The sequence below is a fragment of the Gracilinanus agilis genome, chromosome 4 (genome assembly GCF_016433145.1).
Source record: "Gracilinanus agilis isolate LMUSP501 chromosome 4, AgileGrace, whole genome shotgun sequence".
Taxonomy (NCBI): Eukaryota; Metazoa; Chordata; class Mammalia; order Didelphimorphia; family Didelphidae; genus Gracilinanus; species Gracilinanus agilis.
The window spans coordinates 422,513,587-422,530,891 of record NC_058133.1 but is presented as its reverse complement, the minus strand read 5'-3'; the positions used below and the strand labels follow the sequence as shown (position 1 = coordinate 422,530,891).

General features: G+C 38.0%; 1 protein-coding gene across 3 annotated transcripts in view; it reads right to left on the bottom strand.

The window, feature by feature from the left end:
* The window catches only part of TMEM181 (transmembrane protein 181), a 128,696-nt gene extending 114,517 nt beyond the window's left edge, over positions 1 to 14,179 (bottom strand). For all 3 annotated transcript variants that reach the window (XM_044671784.1, XM_044671785.1, XM_044671786.1), the window contains exon 1: positions 14,049 to 14,179. In XM_044671784.1, coding sequence (XP_044527719.1) covers positions 14,049 to 14,179 — 131 coding nt within the window. The remainder of the gene's footprint in view (positions 1 to 14,048) is intronic.
* Between the last annotated feature and the right edge of the window lie 3,126 nt (positions 14,180 to 17,305).

Below are 17,305 nucleotides of genomic sequence, written 5' to 3'. Positions count from 1 at the left end.
AAAGAGTTAGGAAAAATATTAACAAAAAAAAGGAAATTTTCTAAAAGTGGGAATGAAGGCAATCTAGTAGTAACATTTCAAACTGTCCTATAAACTAAGAATCATCAAAATTATCTGGAATTGTCAAAAAATGTAGGAGTCAATCAGTAGAACAAATTAGATATATTACATAAAGAAGCAAGTGAATTATGGTAGCATAATGTTCAAACACATAGTGAAACTATTGGAATAAGGGCACATTATTCAACAAAAACTGCTGGGGATACTGGTATAAGTTAGATATCAGGCTCTTATGCCATAGACCACAATAAATAAGTAAGAGAAAGAAGGAAGAAGATAGATACCTTTTGCAACTATTGATAGGGGAAGAGTTCATGAGCAAACAAGGTTAGAGAGTCATAGGTGATAAAATAGACAATTTTGATGAGTTAAAATTTAAGTTTTTGCATGAACAAAACCAATTCAGTTGAAATTAGATGGGAAATAGTTTACTGGAGGGGTAGGATGTGGGCAGAGCAATCTTTGCAGCAAGTTTCTCCAATAAAAGTTGCATTTTCAATTATGTGGCTAGCTGATGCAGTGAATAGAGCACTGGACCTATAGTCAGGAAGAAATGAGTTCAAATCCATCTTTAGACATTTCCTGGTTGACCCTGGACAAGTCACTTAATCTCTGCCTGCCTCAGCTTCCTCATCTGTAAAATTGGGATAAAATATTACCAACCTCATCACAGGGTTGTAGTGGGGATTAAATGAAATAATATTTGTAAAATGCTTAACATGGTGTCTGGTACAGAGTTGTCAGTTAATAAATATTTGTTCCCTTATTCCTCCCCTTCTTACCATTTCACTTTCTAGGCTACTCTACCTTCCCACCAGCCTTTTCCAATTAAGTGGGATTCACCATTAGGCTTAGTCATGGTGAATCCCCATTAGGACCACAATATCTGGAGGAACCCCAGCCACATAGCTCTTAACTTCCAGCTCACTTTCCAAACTATTTCACTAGCTCGTGGAACCCTCTTTCCCCATTTTCTAGCTCCTCATCATGTTTTATCTTCTCCCTATTATAAATATGATAAAATCTATGAGAGTAGGAACTGCCTTATTGCTTATTTTTCTGTGGTTTTTTTTATCTCTATCACTTAAAATAATTCCTGGTACTCTTTCTTTTTTCCCTATGTCCTCCCTCTATAAATATCTTTATACATATACATCTCTTTCCTCTTTATTTGATCATTTGGGTGGATAGATGTAACTGTGGAACTGCTCAGTCAATGTAATTTAGTAACTTTGGGGGTACAGTTCCATATAGCTTTTCAGAATGGCAACTAACAGTTCTGCCGACGATTCATTAATGTGCCCATTTATCTATAGCCCCTTCAGCACTTATCATTTCTCTTTTTTGCTGACTTTGTCAATCTGAAACTGTGAAGTGGAACATGAGAGTAGTTTTAATTTTCATTTCTCTAATTATCAAGATTTGGAATCCTTTTATTTAACTTTTGTAGTTTGTATTTCTTTCCTTGAAAAATATCTTTTCATATCTTTTGACCATTTATCAATTGGAAAATAGCTCTTATTCTGAATTATTATTCTGAAATATTTGAATTAATTCCTTATAAAATCACTAAGAGAAAAAAGCTAATTAAAGCAACTTTGAGGTTCCAACTCATCCCTGTCAAATCTGTAAAGATGGCAAAAAGGGCACATGAGACCTTTCAAAGAAGCTGTGTAGTAAGACAAGCACCCTAGTGCACTGCTGGTGGAGTTGCAGTTGGTGGAGATATCGTTGGAAATAAGTTGGATCTGCAGAGATCATCAAGAATGAAGATCAAGAAAAGGCCATTTACAGGCAACTAAGTAAGTAGTATAGTAGTTAGAGAGTCAGGGCTGGAGTTGGGAGATCCTGGGTTTAAATCTGGCATCAGATACTTCTTAGCTGTGTGAACCTGGACAAGTCACTTAATCCCAATTGCCTAAACCTTGCCACTCTTCTGCCTTAGAACTGACGCTTAGTATGTTTAGTAACAAAAGTATATTTGGTATTGAATTTAGGACAGAAGGTAAGAATTAAAAAAAAAGAAAAGGTCATTAATTCTGGCTTTTAAAAGCTCACTGATAACACTTGAGAGGAGGGATTACTGTACTTCATTCTTTATATTTGTATCCCTAATACTTTAAACAGTGCTTGCCACAGAGTAGGTGCTTAATAAATTCTGATTGTTTCATTAATGTATCAACAACATGTTTAAACTGCAAAAAAGAAAAGAAAGCTAATGCAAAATTAGTATTAAAAGAAGTAAAATGTTCTATTTTTTAAGAGAATAATACTGTGTTCCGTGCTGTCTGGACCACGTGTCTGAATATTATGTCTGGTTCTGAGTTGTAGCATTTAAAAGGGTAAGAAACTGGAGAACATTCTGATGAGGGTGTAAGGAAGTTGAGAAATCTAAAAAATCATGCTATAAATGGGTCTTGGCGGAACAGATAAATGTTTACTAAATTGAATTGAACTTCAAGAGTTTATTATTGGGGGCTGCTAAGTGACTCAGTGGATTGAGAGCCAGAGATCCTGTGTTCAAATCTGACCTCAGATATTTCCTAGCTATTTCAACTCGGGGCAAGTTATTTAATCCCTATTGTCTAGCCCTTGTGGCTCTTCTGCCTTGGAGTCATAGGAGTTGTTTTTATTGTAATGATTAAAATATACAAGAGACTGGTTTTTGGGTAAGAATATCAATTTATTGATTAGACTAGCATATAAACAACAGATTGATAGGATAGTGGCCCCCCCTGACAACCAAAGACCCCAAAGGTTCTTTAGGCAGATCTATTCAATTCAATTTTGAGCTCATTATTCAGTCCCTCCCTAGGACATCCCAAGATATCTCTGATTAATAAACAGTCAATGAAGAAGTTGTTCCTTAAGACTCCCAATTCCTCTCTACCCCCATAGGGTAAAGGGGTCATGTAGGCAGGAAGACTCTTTATTAACTAGGTTTTATGGTGAGCAAGGGTGGGGGAGATACATTCCTAGAAATTACTAAATACAAAGACAAAAGTCAGGAGACCAGTTTAGACCTTTCTAATACAGAACCCTGACATAGGAATCTCTCTGATCCAGGACCATTATATAGGAATACACACACACACACACACACACACACACACACACACACACACACACATATATAATTAATTAATTCTCACATTATTCTATGAGCAGAGAATATAAATAGCAATGTTCATATCCCAAAATAAATCCTGCCTTTTAAGAATTTTTTTTTGCAGTCATTATATTTGCTATTTATTGGTTATCACGCCTTGCTGGTAGAAGTCTAGTCCTCAAATAACTAAGCTGAAATCTTATTTTCTAGGAATCCCATAAGTCACCATGCAGTATCCTAGCATGCCTATGAATGTCTAGCACAACTAAGAACATGGACAAGAGAAATTTCCCATAGTGCTAAATACAGAAAACTGGGCCTCAAATAAATGGGAAGTACACACCCAATTAGACCACCAACAAATTGTCAGACCACAGTTAGAGCACAGGGAAACCATGCTAACTCTTCAGATTTCACACACAATATTCATTGCTAGTGCTGGCTCTCCCTCACTGGCAGAAGTGACAGTCCCTGCTGAGCCCTGGCAGAACATCGGGGCTCTCCCAAAGAGTTTTGGATGCTTCCCACACAAGGAAATCTACTTCACATAATTTTCCTATAAGGATAACAAAATCTGAAAGTAGTTTTAGGTGCAACAATACTCCCACTTTGGGGTAATCAAAAAATTATTTTTTTAGTTCAGAGATGGAGTGATTTGGCCCCAATTATACCATGAGTCAGTGGAACATACAGGATTTTATTCTAAAATTTCTCTACACATCCAATTGCAAGATACTCACAAATATCACTGATTTTGAACTGGTACCTAATTGTTATAAGGATGGGATAATCCATTGGTTATCCCACCTCACTTTAAAGTAATTATTTTTTTTTAAAACCCTTACCTTCCATCTTGGAGTCAATACTGTGTATTGGCTCTAAGGCAGAAGAGTGGTAAGTGTAGGTAATGGGGGTCAAGTGACTTGCCCAGGGTCACACAGCTGGGAAGTATCTGAGGCTAAAGTAATTGTTTTTTTTAAACCTTTACCTTCCATCTCAGAATCAAACTATGCATTGGCTCCAAGGCAAAAGAGTGGTAAAGGCTAGGCAATAGGGATCAAATGACTTGTCCAAGGTCACACAATTAGAGGGTGCCTGAGGGTCACATTTGAACTCAGGACCTCCTATTTCTAGGTTTGGCTCTCTATTCACTGAGCCACCTAGCTGCCCCCTAAAGTAATTTCTTTTATGTAAGAATAGTTCTAGATTGAATCAATCATTTGGGACAGACTGTGAAGAGGGTCTGAATACCTTAAATCAGTCAAAGCCAAAGTCTTTCAATGAAGGACTTGGTCACTCTCTAAGGAATTTATATTAAAAGAAAGGAGTTCTCAGAGTGATTTATAAAAATTCCAAGAGTCTGAAACCATAGAGAAAAAGAGCAAAAAGCTGGTTCATCCAGAGTTAAGTGAAGAACCAGAATCCCTTTGGCTATCAGAGAAAGAAGAAAGAGGACATAAAACTAAACTATGCCAGAAAAGGGAAAGTCAAGTAGTGCCATGGAGCTGAAGTCACAGGTGGATATTACAAAAGTTCTTTTATAGTCAAGAACAAAGGGAAATTCCAAGAAAAAGCCTTCTTCCCTCTCAAATTCTACCCCCAGATCCTATCTAGTCACATATAGTATAATGAATGTAATCTACTATTTTTTAACAGTATTTCCAATAACCTTATCTACAGAGGCCATAGAAAAATATAAATGTAAATTTAGACAGAGAGTTTAACTTCCATCTATATGTGAAGAATAATCTTAAATAAGACCTCAGAATGACTTTAATTGAACTCATAATTTTTAGTCTAAAATAAATTCCCTAAAGCTGAAGAGAAGGGGACTAAGTGGACTTCAGGAGCCATTACATTGCTCCTAGGCTGAAAGAACATTAATTATTGTAACAGGATATTTATATTGCCCAAGAACCGAGAATAGAAATTTAGATATACATAATATTCTATTAACTAACCCAGAACAGGTATTAATATGAGGGCACTGCTAAAAATACACCAAAAATGTCCTCATAGTAATAGGAATCTACCACTTTGGGTTCACAAGCATTGGGAGCCTTGGATCAGAAGGACTGCTTGTTCCACATATGACACTCCAGCTCCCATCTCCATTACTTTGCATTCTCTGTGGCTAGTATCTAGAAAGCACTGTTTCTCACTCCTGCTTCTTGGACTCAAATTTCCTTCAAAGTGCAGCTCAGTTTTTGTTTGTTTTTTTTTTTTTGTGATTCTCTAAGTGGTTAGTGCCTTTTCTCTAAAACTTCCTTGATTTTATTTTGTATAGGACAGACAGCTGGCCTCAGAGACAGCTGGACTCAAGTCCCTTCTTTGATGTATACTGGCTGCATGATCTTAGTAAATCACTTACTCTCTTATTGCTCTGGAAACTCCTTCTGGCTATAACTAGCAGAGGTGCTAACTGGGGTAGAGAGTTTCCTCTTCCATTATGGTATTTTCTTTGCCATTGAAATCACAGGTCCATCACCTTTCTCTATTCCTAATTTGCATGTATTTTGTATATTTGTACATTTGTGTATTTGTACGTGTTATAGGTAAAATATAATTTTAATTTTAATCTGTAAATATATACAACTTTGTACATATTGTGCATAAATACATACATATATAGATATAACCTTTATCTATATATATGTAGTTAGATGGATAGAGTGGCACCAAGACCTGAAGTCAGTAGGACCTGATTTCAAATCCAGCCTCAGATACTAGCTATGTGACCCTGGGCAAGTCACTTAACCTTGTTTTTCTCAACTCCTCATCTATAAAATGAGCTGGAGAAGGAAATAGCAAACCACTTCAGAATCTTTGACAAAAAAAAATGGGGTCATGAAGAGTCAGGCATTACTAAAATGACTGAACAACAACAACACGTGCATGTATATGCTGTCTCCCCAATAAAATGTAAAAACTTTTTTTTTAATCCTTACCTTCTGTCTTAGAACCAATACTGTGTATTGGTACTAAGGCAGAAGAGTGGTAAGGGTCAGGCAATGGGGATTAAGTGACGTCCCCAGTGTTACACAGCCAGGAAGCATCTGAGTCCAGATTTGAACCCAGGACCTTCAATCTCTGAGCCTGGGACTCAATCTACTGAGCCACCTGGCAACCCCAAAATTTAAAATCTTTGAAGGTAGAGACTTTAATCTTTTGTCTTTGTGACTCCAATGTCTAACCTAGGGGCAGGGATATAGTAGACACTTAGTAAATGCTTTTTGATTGATTGATTTAGAAGTCTCCAAGATCCTAATTGCTGCCAATATTTTTCTCATGTCTATTCAGATGTATAAAACATGGCTACTGAATTAGCCTTTCCTAGTTTTGTACACTGAAGTTATAAGAAAGAGGAAAAGACTTCAGCAGCTAAACCCAACTTTTCAGTATGTTTTTTCTAATGGCTATGTGGGAATAGTATGGTAGAATAAAAAGGCTCCAGGACTTGGTATCCAAAAAGTCAGATTTGAATGGCCACTTAAATAGCTGTGTGACAATGGGCAAGTCTCAACCTCTTGAGCTCCAGTTTTCTCACCTGTAAAAGTAGGATTATAATCCTTTCATTTTTTACTTTCTTGAAAGACTCATGGACATCAGAATTGTAAGGAACCTCAGAAGTCATGAGATCCAGTCTATACTGAAATAAGAATCCTCTTTATATCATACTCAACTATTGATCATCTAGACTTTGTCTGAAGACCTCAAGTAAAGGGAAAATGTCTACCTACTGAGGCAGCCTATATTCCATTTTGGGATATCTCAATTTGCTAGTATCTCTTCATCAAGCCAACAACTTCCATCCATCACTTCTGCCCATGGGGTAAAGCAGAACATGGCTAATTCATCTTCCAGGTACTAGAAGAGAGTAATTATGTTGTCTCTAAAACACTCCACTTCCTTCAATTAATCAACATGAGGTTCTCTGGTCCCTTCAAATGAAATGCCTAGAAATCCACATAATACTTCAGATGTGGTTCAAACAGGACAGAGTAGAACAAGATTGATCACATCACTGGGATGTTGCTTATGTCACTTTATAAAGGTGAACTAAGGTTATGTGCTGGGTGAGGGGAGTTTGCCAGCAGTCCAGGTTTCCCTTGGGGGTGGGACAGTTAAGCAATGTGTGAAAGACAACAGCCAGAGATGTAGTAAGCTTGCAGAAAGCTGTTCTGATCTGCCATCTGCTGATTTTAATTTTTATACCTTTTTCTTAAGATTACATACATGCTGGCATGATTTCCATTCCTACCATACATCTTTTTTGAAGACAATGTATTAAGTCATACTTTTCATTTTCCAGTAACTTTTCCATATTTTTCAAGCTGTGTTTGACATATCTCTTGGGCTACAGTGGTGGGAAAGTACAGGAGACAATTTCTCCATTTATCATTTCATTGTTCTTTTATGTGTACTGTACCGAATCAGGGATTAGGGTGGGAGGAACTTGGAGACTATTCTGGCCTGTTTTTGCAGGCACCTGTGTGTGTTAGGGTTTTTAAATCTTTAACATTAACTCACTACTTGCTGGTTTGTTGTGAAGTGACTTCTAGGGGAATTTTTGTATTACTGCATGTAAAGGTGGGAATTTCCTAGGAGTTTGTAGGGGTCTAATAATAGCCTATAATGTTCCTCTATAGGTTCCTGGGGCTGAATAGAGATATTGATTACAATAATTCCAATAAAAGGGAATGTTAGAGAGAAAAGAGTCACATAGGGGAATCTGAGTGGAATCACCATCCTTCTATCATCAGCTGTGCGGGTTTCAGAACTCATTCAGAGCTATGTGAACGCCATAAACTTGATGGCTTCCTGCAGTTTTGCTACTTCTATTTTTGAGCAAGGTCCATTTACCCAAAGAATAAGCAAAATTATTGAAACAAAAAAAACATGATTCCTTGGCCAAATTATTAACACTTGACCTTTTCTACTAACATTGAAGCCTCACAGTGCAGTGGAAAAAAGGAAGGACTTTGAAATCAGAGGGCCTGGGTTCAAATCCGATCTCGGGAGCTTTTGCCTTGTGTGACTTAGGCCAAATCACTTAATCACTTCCATAAGCCTCAGCTTTCTCATCTGTAGAAAGAAAGAGTTGGACTAGATAAACTTGAAGGTCCTTTACACCTATAAATCTAGGATCCTATACTCAATGTTCAACCTTCCCAGGACCTGAAACTTCTGTTGGACAAAACCAAGAAAAAAAGAAAGCTAGTTTTCTCACTGGGTCTGATTTACATGTATAATTTTTACATTCTCATACATTTCAACCTAAAGAATAATTTTACTGTCTTTGAAGTGACAGAAAGAGTAGAGAACTTCAAATTTCAGAGGCACTGAAAGGGATAGCTACTAGGAGTGTATACTGTACTTGAGTTGAGGGGAGAAAGTTGGAGATAAAATTATCATATCTGAAAACTGAAGTGATAAGTCAGTAAAAACTGCTGGCCTCAAATTTCCCAAGAACAGAGAATCATGGGAAAAACCTGCTAACTAAATTTCACTAAGCATTCATGTATGTGAACAGAGTAAAAAGTTCATGTTTATTTCATGACTATCAGTAAATCCTTAGATAAGCAGTCATTTTTCAAAGATACAAAATTATACAACATACATGCAAATAGTTCTAAAGTTAACTGATTTGTGGTCTTTTGGAAAGGCTGCCTTAACAGCATTGTCTTTTCTCTCTCCTAGTTGCTAAGAAGCTGTCTAGCCTTTTCAGAAAGTCCTGAGATCCTCCTGAAGGGGAAAAATACAAATCAGAGACATTACAGGTAGCATGATGTCTGATCACAAAGTTTTCTAGAAGTCTTGAAGTGCTAGAGACTAGAATTAGCATAAAAGTAGATTCTAGAACTTAGGTTCTAATCATAACTTTGCAAGTAGTTAGCTGTGTGCCCTAGAAGAAATCACCTCACCTCTCTGGCCTCAGAGTCTCTGTCAGTAAAAGGAGATTGGATGAAATGACTTTTAAGGTTCCTTCCAAATTTTTCATTGTATATTTGATGAATAGAAACAACAGTCTCACTTTGTAGCCAGACTTCACACTCTCCAAATAGAAACCCAATAATATTAATAATACATACAATAATTGTTTACATTTGAGTTAGCACTTTTTTTCAAGCTGGAAGTTCACACTATCTGCTTCTCTTAGGATTCATGCTGTGCATTAAAAATGATGGCTTATTTCACAATTCTAGAGTCTATTTTTTTCTTCTACAAACCTGTTTGGCTTTTTCTATGAATGAACATAAAGAGAAATTAGTAGTTTCTCATTATAGACAATTTTCAATAGCATAAATGTAGTCATATCATCTGAGACAGCTAGTGGTAACGACTGCAGTGTCTTCATGCATCTAAGACTGAGCAAGTTCAGAAACTCACATATTCGCCAAAGGTTTGTTGCTTTTATACAAAATTGGGTTCAAGGTGATGATTAAATGAATTGTTATTTAAAGGAATGAGTTTTTCAATGATTAGCCTCTATTCCCTAGAGAAATGTAATCAGTTTTAACTGACTAACTGTTACATTTTAACTGAAAAGATCCAAGATGCCAAGGAAATCTGAAACCAGATGATAGGTTGGTTGTGACAAGTGGAAATTTTTAGTTTAGAGATGAAAATAGTTGAGAAGAGGAGACCATTTTGTCTTCAAGTACTTAAATGACTCCCTTGTGGAATAGGGATTACCATTGTGTGACTTCAAAATTCCTATTGATTAGAACTATCTGCAAACAAAATGGACTCTCTCTGAGATAGTGCACTACCTACCTTGGGTATCAGATACTTTTAGAACATGTTGATGAGGGGATTCATGTATTAGATAGTGTGGACTATATAATCTCTGGAGTCCCTTCCAACTCTGAGATTCTATGATTCTTTGGTTTCACCACAATTCTTTGAAGAAGGCAGCGACAGTATTACCAGCCCATTTTATAGATAAGTAAACTGAAGCACAGAGATTAATTGACTTTCCTACTATCGCAAAGTTCAGAGGTGACAAAGTCAAACTGAGGTCTTCTAATTCCAAATCTACTATTATTTTCTTTTTTTGGGGGGGTGTCTTGTTAAACAGAATATTTTGGTGGGAGTTTCCTTTTGTTGTGCAGATATAAATGTAAAAAAAAATGTTTGCAAAGGAAAGACAACTGGATTTGGAGTCAGAAAACCTAGGTTCAAAACTGTCATTTGCCACTTTTGTGGTCTTAGGCAAATTACTAAACTTGTATGGGTCTCAGTTTCCTCATCTAGAGAAAGAGGGAACTAGACTGGATAATCTCTATGGCCTTTTCTATCTCGATATTCATTATATATGATTCCAAGAAATCCTGAGCGGCAAAGTAAGCCAAATTGTCAGGTTTTGGAGTAGAGGAAGAAGATTGGCCACAGAAACATGTGTGAGATACTTCCAAGACTAAATCCAATCAATGTGAACCCAAAGCATTATAAATGCTAAAGGTTACATCTATAAGAAGGTGGAGGTTTTATTTTAGGATAAAGAAAATGAAGAAAAGAAATAAAAGAACCAAAAAGATGACCATAAAATCCTAGATTTAGAACTAAAAGGGATCTTAGAGGTCACTTATTCCAAACCTATCATTTTACAAGTGGGGAAACCGAAGCCCTGAGAAACTTGCTTAACATGATACAAATGAGCAATAAAATTTGAACTCAAGTCCTCTGACTCCAAATATTCTCTGGGTATATATATAAAAACTAGCTAGAGAGGATAACAAGTTGATATATTTCACAGAAGCTTGTCAGTCAAGTCATCCTTAAATCCTTGAAAGAGCTAAAAATTAGCATTGTATTCTATTAAACTTAGAATTAAATAATTTAAATTTATTAAATAAAATTTAAAAACAAATCAAACTATTAAAATTAGAATTGTAGACCTGGAAAAGATCTTAGAAATTATCAAATTCAAATGTTTTATAGGTGAAGAAAGACGTAAATGGTATATTTATCATAGATAATAACAAAATAATAGGTAACCTAGAATTTTAAGGTTTGTAAAACATTACTTGAATGATCATATTTGATCTTCACAAAATCTTTATGAGGTAGGGGACAGATTGATGTGGATTGAAATATCCCACAAACCCTGCCAAGTAGCTGTACACAATCAAAAGAACATAGAAACAGTAACTAGTTGATTAGTATGGGGCCACCTTTCAGATAAGACTGAGTTGATTAGATTCACAATTATGAGGAAAGTCCTTATATCTGTCTTCAGACATAACTTGGGTCCTTGGTTGGGGCCTCTGAACAACAAGTGCAGGTGGTTCTGTTTCCCAGTTACAAGGGACTAGGTTCAAACAAGACTCAATTTCCACAATCCCTGCTCTCCTTTGGAGTCTGCACAGAATGAGGCAAAAATGATCTAAAGTTGCCCCAGAGTAGTTAACATATCATTAGCACTCACTTACATTGTGGTTTGTTCTCCTACCCTAGTGGGCAAAAGAGTGAACCATGTATAAAGCCATGCAGACCAAAGTGGACCATGGATAAAGTGACATCAGTTCCCTGGAGACACAGGGTAACAACTGCCCCAACGAATGACGCCTTCCTTAGTCAAGATTAAAAGCTTTCCTGAAAATACCTATTCACTCTTACTCTTCCCTTTTACTATCTCATCCTCTACCTTTACTTATTACCACAGCTCCTTCCCTTCCTTTAATTACTTACTATACTAGCAACTCTGTTAGTATATTCTCTTATAATAAAGCTTGTTTCCTTGGAATGGAGTCAGTCTGAGTCATCAATCAGTTCTTTAGATGAGACCCAATTAGCATTAACTCCATCAAGATGCATAAAACTGGTAGTGACAGCTAACACACCAGAAAAGAGAGTCAGGATCCAAAAAGATTTTTAATAGGCAAAAAACATTTATATAAATTTAAAAGGAAAAAATGTTAAGTCTTATACTTGGGTTGAAAAAATCAACTACATAAATACATAAATACAAGATGAGGGAGTATGATTAGATCATCTGAAAAAGACATAGGATATATTATAATGGATAATAATAGATTTGAATAATCAAATAAATCAACAATGTCATGAGGGAGCCAAGAAGGCTAATGGAACATTGGGGACATCAAAAGAGGCATAATGTCCAGGACTTGGGAGGTGACAATCCCACTGTACTTTGCCCTGATCAGAAACTATTTGGAATATTGTATTTAATTCTCTGCAGTATATTTTATTTTATTTAAAAAACATTTACCTTCCATCTTAGAATTGATACTAAGTATTGATTCCAAAGCAGAAGAACAGTATGGACTAGGCAATTGGTGTTGAGTGACTTTTCCAAGGTCAAATAACTAGGTGGTGTTTGTGGATAGATTTGAACCCAGGACCTCCAGACTCCAGGTCTGGCTTTATATTCACTGCCTCTATACACTATATTTTAAAAAGAACATTAACAAGTATCATCTAATTCAACTAGAGACAAGTAGGGGAATGTCCAGAAAGGAATGTAGTGCATGCTCTAGGAAGATCAGTAGAAAGTATCAAGGATGTTTAATTTGATGGGACAAGAAAATGTAAGAGGAACAGGATAGCAGTCTTCAGATATTTGAAGGAGCATCTCATTATTTTGCTTATCCCAGGGGACAGCAATAGATTCAAGTTGCAGACAAATAAATTTAGGCTTGGTGTAAGGAAAACCGAAACAACTGCAGGTCTCTGAAAATGGCATAGGCTGCTTCAAGAGGTAGTGAGTTTCTCCTCACTAGAAGTCTTCAAGCAAATGCTAGATATCCAAGATTCTTATTAAGGTGTAAGTTGGACTAGGTGGCCTCGTAAGGTTCCTTCTAATTCTGAAATTCTGGGCTTCTGGGAAAGGATTCCATGATCACAGAATAAAATATTTGATCAGAGCCCTATAGTGGGAGCTCTGGAACTCAAACTGAATTCTCATCTTGAATACAATGCTGTTCCACTACACCAGCCTACTGTGTTTAAAAAAATGTTCAAACATTCACATAGTTGACCTTGTTACAACTAAGATGGAAGACTAGCCTGAGAAACCTTGGTGCCAGGCTTTGAGTCTATAGCAGTATTCTTTAAGTTCTCACTGTGAGCATTAATTAAAATAAGAAGTCAACTAGTAAAAACAAAACAAAACATAAAACACAAAGACAATCAGAAGAATCACTCTTCAAAGGGTACCCTGTGGTGGCCAAACAGTGCTCATAGCTGGTTCCAGCAGGCCTAAGACACAAGCAGGGAACAAGGAGAGTGGAAAAGATAGGAGGGCTGAAAAAGAAATCAAGCAGGTATTGACGGCAGGAGGAAAAAGATGGTGGGAAAGTGCCAAGGGAGCCTTCACAGTGATCGCCTAAGGGAGCCCCTCCTCCGCCCTATTTCCAAGAATTAGGACTGATCCATCCCAGAGAGTTCCTGGGATCAGTGACTACAGGATTCCTAGACCAACTCTTTCAACCTCAGAAATGTTCTGAGAAATCCCAATGGGCAAGGATTCACCTCTCCAACCCCAAAGCTCTAACAGCAGGAAGGGCAACCGCTCCTATCCCCAGATGTGCCTTGGCAACTCAAGAGGTCAGGGAAAACGGCTTCTCTTTTTTTTTCTGCGCCCAATTGTTCCCGGGAAAGGAAATGGGGATCTCTATCAACTCCTATGCAACCATTGGACCCTTGGCCCACCCCATTTCTACTTCTACCAGCGTTCTAAGCATCGCGTTGGCAAACAGCAGCAGCAACTGCCCAACAGCCTCTCTCCCTCCCCTCCCTAGCCTATCTCCATGTTTCCCTGATGGTGGCAGCGGACAAGACAGAGGCTGCCCTTGTGCTATGGCCAGGTGGGGCTTCGGAGAAGGGCATCCCGAAGGCTGCCCAGGCTCTCTACCTGTAGTAGCGATCGTCTTTGTAAGGGGTGAGGTCCTCTTTCAGCTCTTGGTACGCCTCCCCCAGCCTCTTGCAGAAGTGCTTGAGCTCTCTCCAGAGAGGCTTCTCAAAGACAGGATAATCCGCGTCCATTCTCCTCCAGCTCCCTCGCCCGGCTCCTCTTCTGCTGTAAACTCCCGGACTCTTAGGTCTGCTCAGATCCACCCTGACAATTGCTAACCTGGTTCCCCTGCTCGATCTTTCCCCTACGTGCCGAGCCTTTCTCTACGCCTCTGGCCTGCGCAAGGCGGTTGGGGCGCCCTCCTTCGTTCTGGCTTTCCCCCTTGTTTCTCTTCCTGCCTCCGGGTTTGGAGTACCGCTAAGCAGTTAGACTTGAAGGGGAGGAGGAAGAGGAGGGGCAGATGCTGGAGGAAGGGAAGAAAGAAAAGGAAGAGGAAGAGAGAGCCTGGACTCAAAAGACCCTCACCCTTTTCCTCCAATCCCAGCTCCACACTACCCAGGTCGCCTCTTAGGAAAAATCTGGAGTCCTGTTCAGGGTGGGGGTGGGGCACATGGGGAAAGCATGGTTGTCCCAGCGAGGGGGCGGCCTGAGAAGGCGAGAGGGGCTGCGCCAGCCCATGATGCAGTATCTGCAGAGAAGAGGAGGGGGCCCCAGGGGTCCGCAGCAGTCCAGCGCCAATTCAGGTCACCGATTTCATTCTCAGGTGCTCATTTACAAAATAATAATGGGCTTCCGAAACTCCTAGTTCGGAAAGAAAGGAAGAAACTAGGGAAACGGGGAAAAGAGAAAGGAGAGAGGCAAGAGGCCTTTGATAGGAGGAGCACCTAAAAGAATGGCCCATAGGTTTCAGCACCATGGACGGAGCCCGACACTCTACATTCACTTGCGGTTCTGTTCTGATCCTCTCTAATTTATAATAATTATTATTAAAACAAATGTTTGAGCACCAGGAGGGGAAAAGGGGAGATAAGTTCGATCATATAACGGAGGAAAGCTTATGTGGAAATGTATTAACGTAATTGGTAAATAAATAAACAAATAAAATGTTTGTTGATATTTTTGTTTTTACATAGTTTAATTTCCCCTATTCTCTTCCTTCTTCTTCCCAGAGAAGAATCATATATGGAAAATATTTTTAAATTTTTGTTATCATTTTAAAATGAAATACAGTATTGTTCTTAGAAGAACTTACAATATCCAGAAGTGAGCCTAATAGAAGATGCCAGATGTTTCCTGCAAACCCAGATGTGAGGGGCAATCCAGAAGAAAGGGTTATAAGATGTACCATATTCTTAGATTTTTATGCTGTTAGACAGTTATTGTAATTAAGACATACAAACATACCTCTATGCATAGATCTATTTTGTAAAAGGAAGCATGATGTAGTGGAAAGATGATGGATTTCAAGACAGAGCATTCTGAGTTCAAATCTCAGATCTGCTCCTTATTACTTGTGACCTTGGATGAGTTGCTTCGATTCTCTGGGCCTTAGTTTCCTCATCTGTAAACTAACAGGACTGGATTAGATGACCACTAAGATTTCTAGCAGCCTAAGATCTTTGGTTCTAAAGCATAATGAAAAGAACGCAAAGACTCGGTTCAAATTCTCTCTGAATATTTACTAGTTTTGTGATCATGGGCAAGTTTCTTCCTCTTTTGAGGGCACCTTTTTGGATCTTAATTTCCTCCTTTAAAAAAAAGGGATTGGGGAAGTTGGGTGGTTCAGTGGATAGAGCACCAGGCCTGGAGTTGGGAGGTCCTGGTTTCAAATCTGCTCTGAGACACTCCTTAGCTGTGTGTCCCTGGGCAAGTCACTTAACCACAATTGCCTAGCCCTCACCACTCTTCAGCCTTACAAACCAATACTTAGTATTGATTCTAAGACAGAGGGTAAGAGTTTTTAAAAAAATGAGGGGATCAGAGTTCTTCTGCCTTGGAACAAGTACTTAGAATCTATCCTAAAACATAGGAAGGATAATATAAATGCCATGATCCTAGAGATTTTTAACCCTAAATTAGTTAAATGTTTAAAAAACAAAAACACCTTCCAATTTAAGATATCTTCATTGGGATGAATTATTAAAAAGAAATGAAATAGCTTCTGTTTTTGTTTTCCCTCCCAGAAAAGAGTGAGTAGACAGTTGTATCAGAACTGTTCATGGATTCCCACTTAGAGGCACAGATCAGATGAAGATTCAGTAATCTAAAGACTTTTATTATCTATATCTCTGACCCAGTTTCCTGCTTCTTACTGTATATGGAACAAGTTCCTACTGTAGGAGATCCCATATAGTTTTTTGCAATTTTCCCCATAATTTCTGATCTTCTCGAGTTAAGAACACATAGCTTTTATCTTTGAATTATTAACATAAACATTTCAATTTCATCATTTCAGGAGTACTGAAAAATGGATATTAGAGCTGACATTACCCAAAAGATGATAAGAGAAGAGATGCTTTCTGAATCCAAACATGCAGATCTGTCTTCCATTCTGAGATACTGTTGAGAGTTGTGTATATTGTATCAGATTTTGATATAGTTGGTTCCCTAATGACCTCCACTTTGTAGCTTCTCATTTGACTACAGAAATATACTGTAGTATATTTAAAATCTTTCTTACAACCTTCCTTAACTATTTGAGCCTATTCCAGAGGTGGAAAACCTATGGAATGCATGCCAGAGGGGGCACTCAGAGCCCTCTCCGAGGGTACACCTGCCATCACCCCAGCATAGAGTTCATTGGAGTTTGTTACTAGAAAGCTAGAGGGACAAGGGTCTGGGCTGCTCTCCTCCCCCTCTCCATGTGCACCTGAGGACATTACCCACCCTTTAAAAGGTTTACCATCACTGGCCTATATTAATCTCTCCATTCTTTGCAATCCTATAGTAATGATGGTTTGGTTTGGTAGGAAAAGTTCTCAACTAATAGTCAGGAGATATGGGGTTTTTACTGAATTCATCCACTACCTAGATGGATGATCTGGATCAAATTGTCTCATTTCTCTGATCATTATTTTCCTTTTCATCAAGGTTTTGGACTAGATGATCTCCAAGCATCCATCTTTTAAATTCAATACTTCTTTAGAGATAGCACAATTAAGCAGTTGAATATATCCTCTTTCTTCTCCCCCGCCAAATTTTTGTGTGTATATATATAAGGATATAATACATATGTGTGTATAACATGCGTATCCTATTCCCACCTATCCCACACTAGAACGTAAGCTCCTCAAGGGCAATTTTTGTGTTATCTTTTT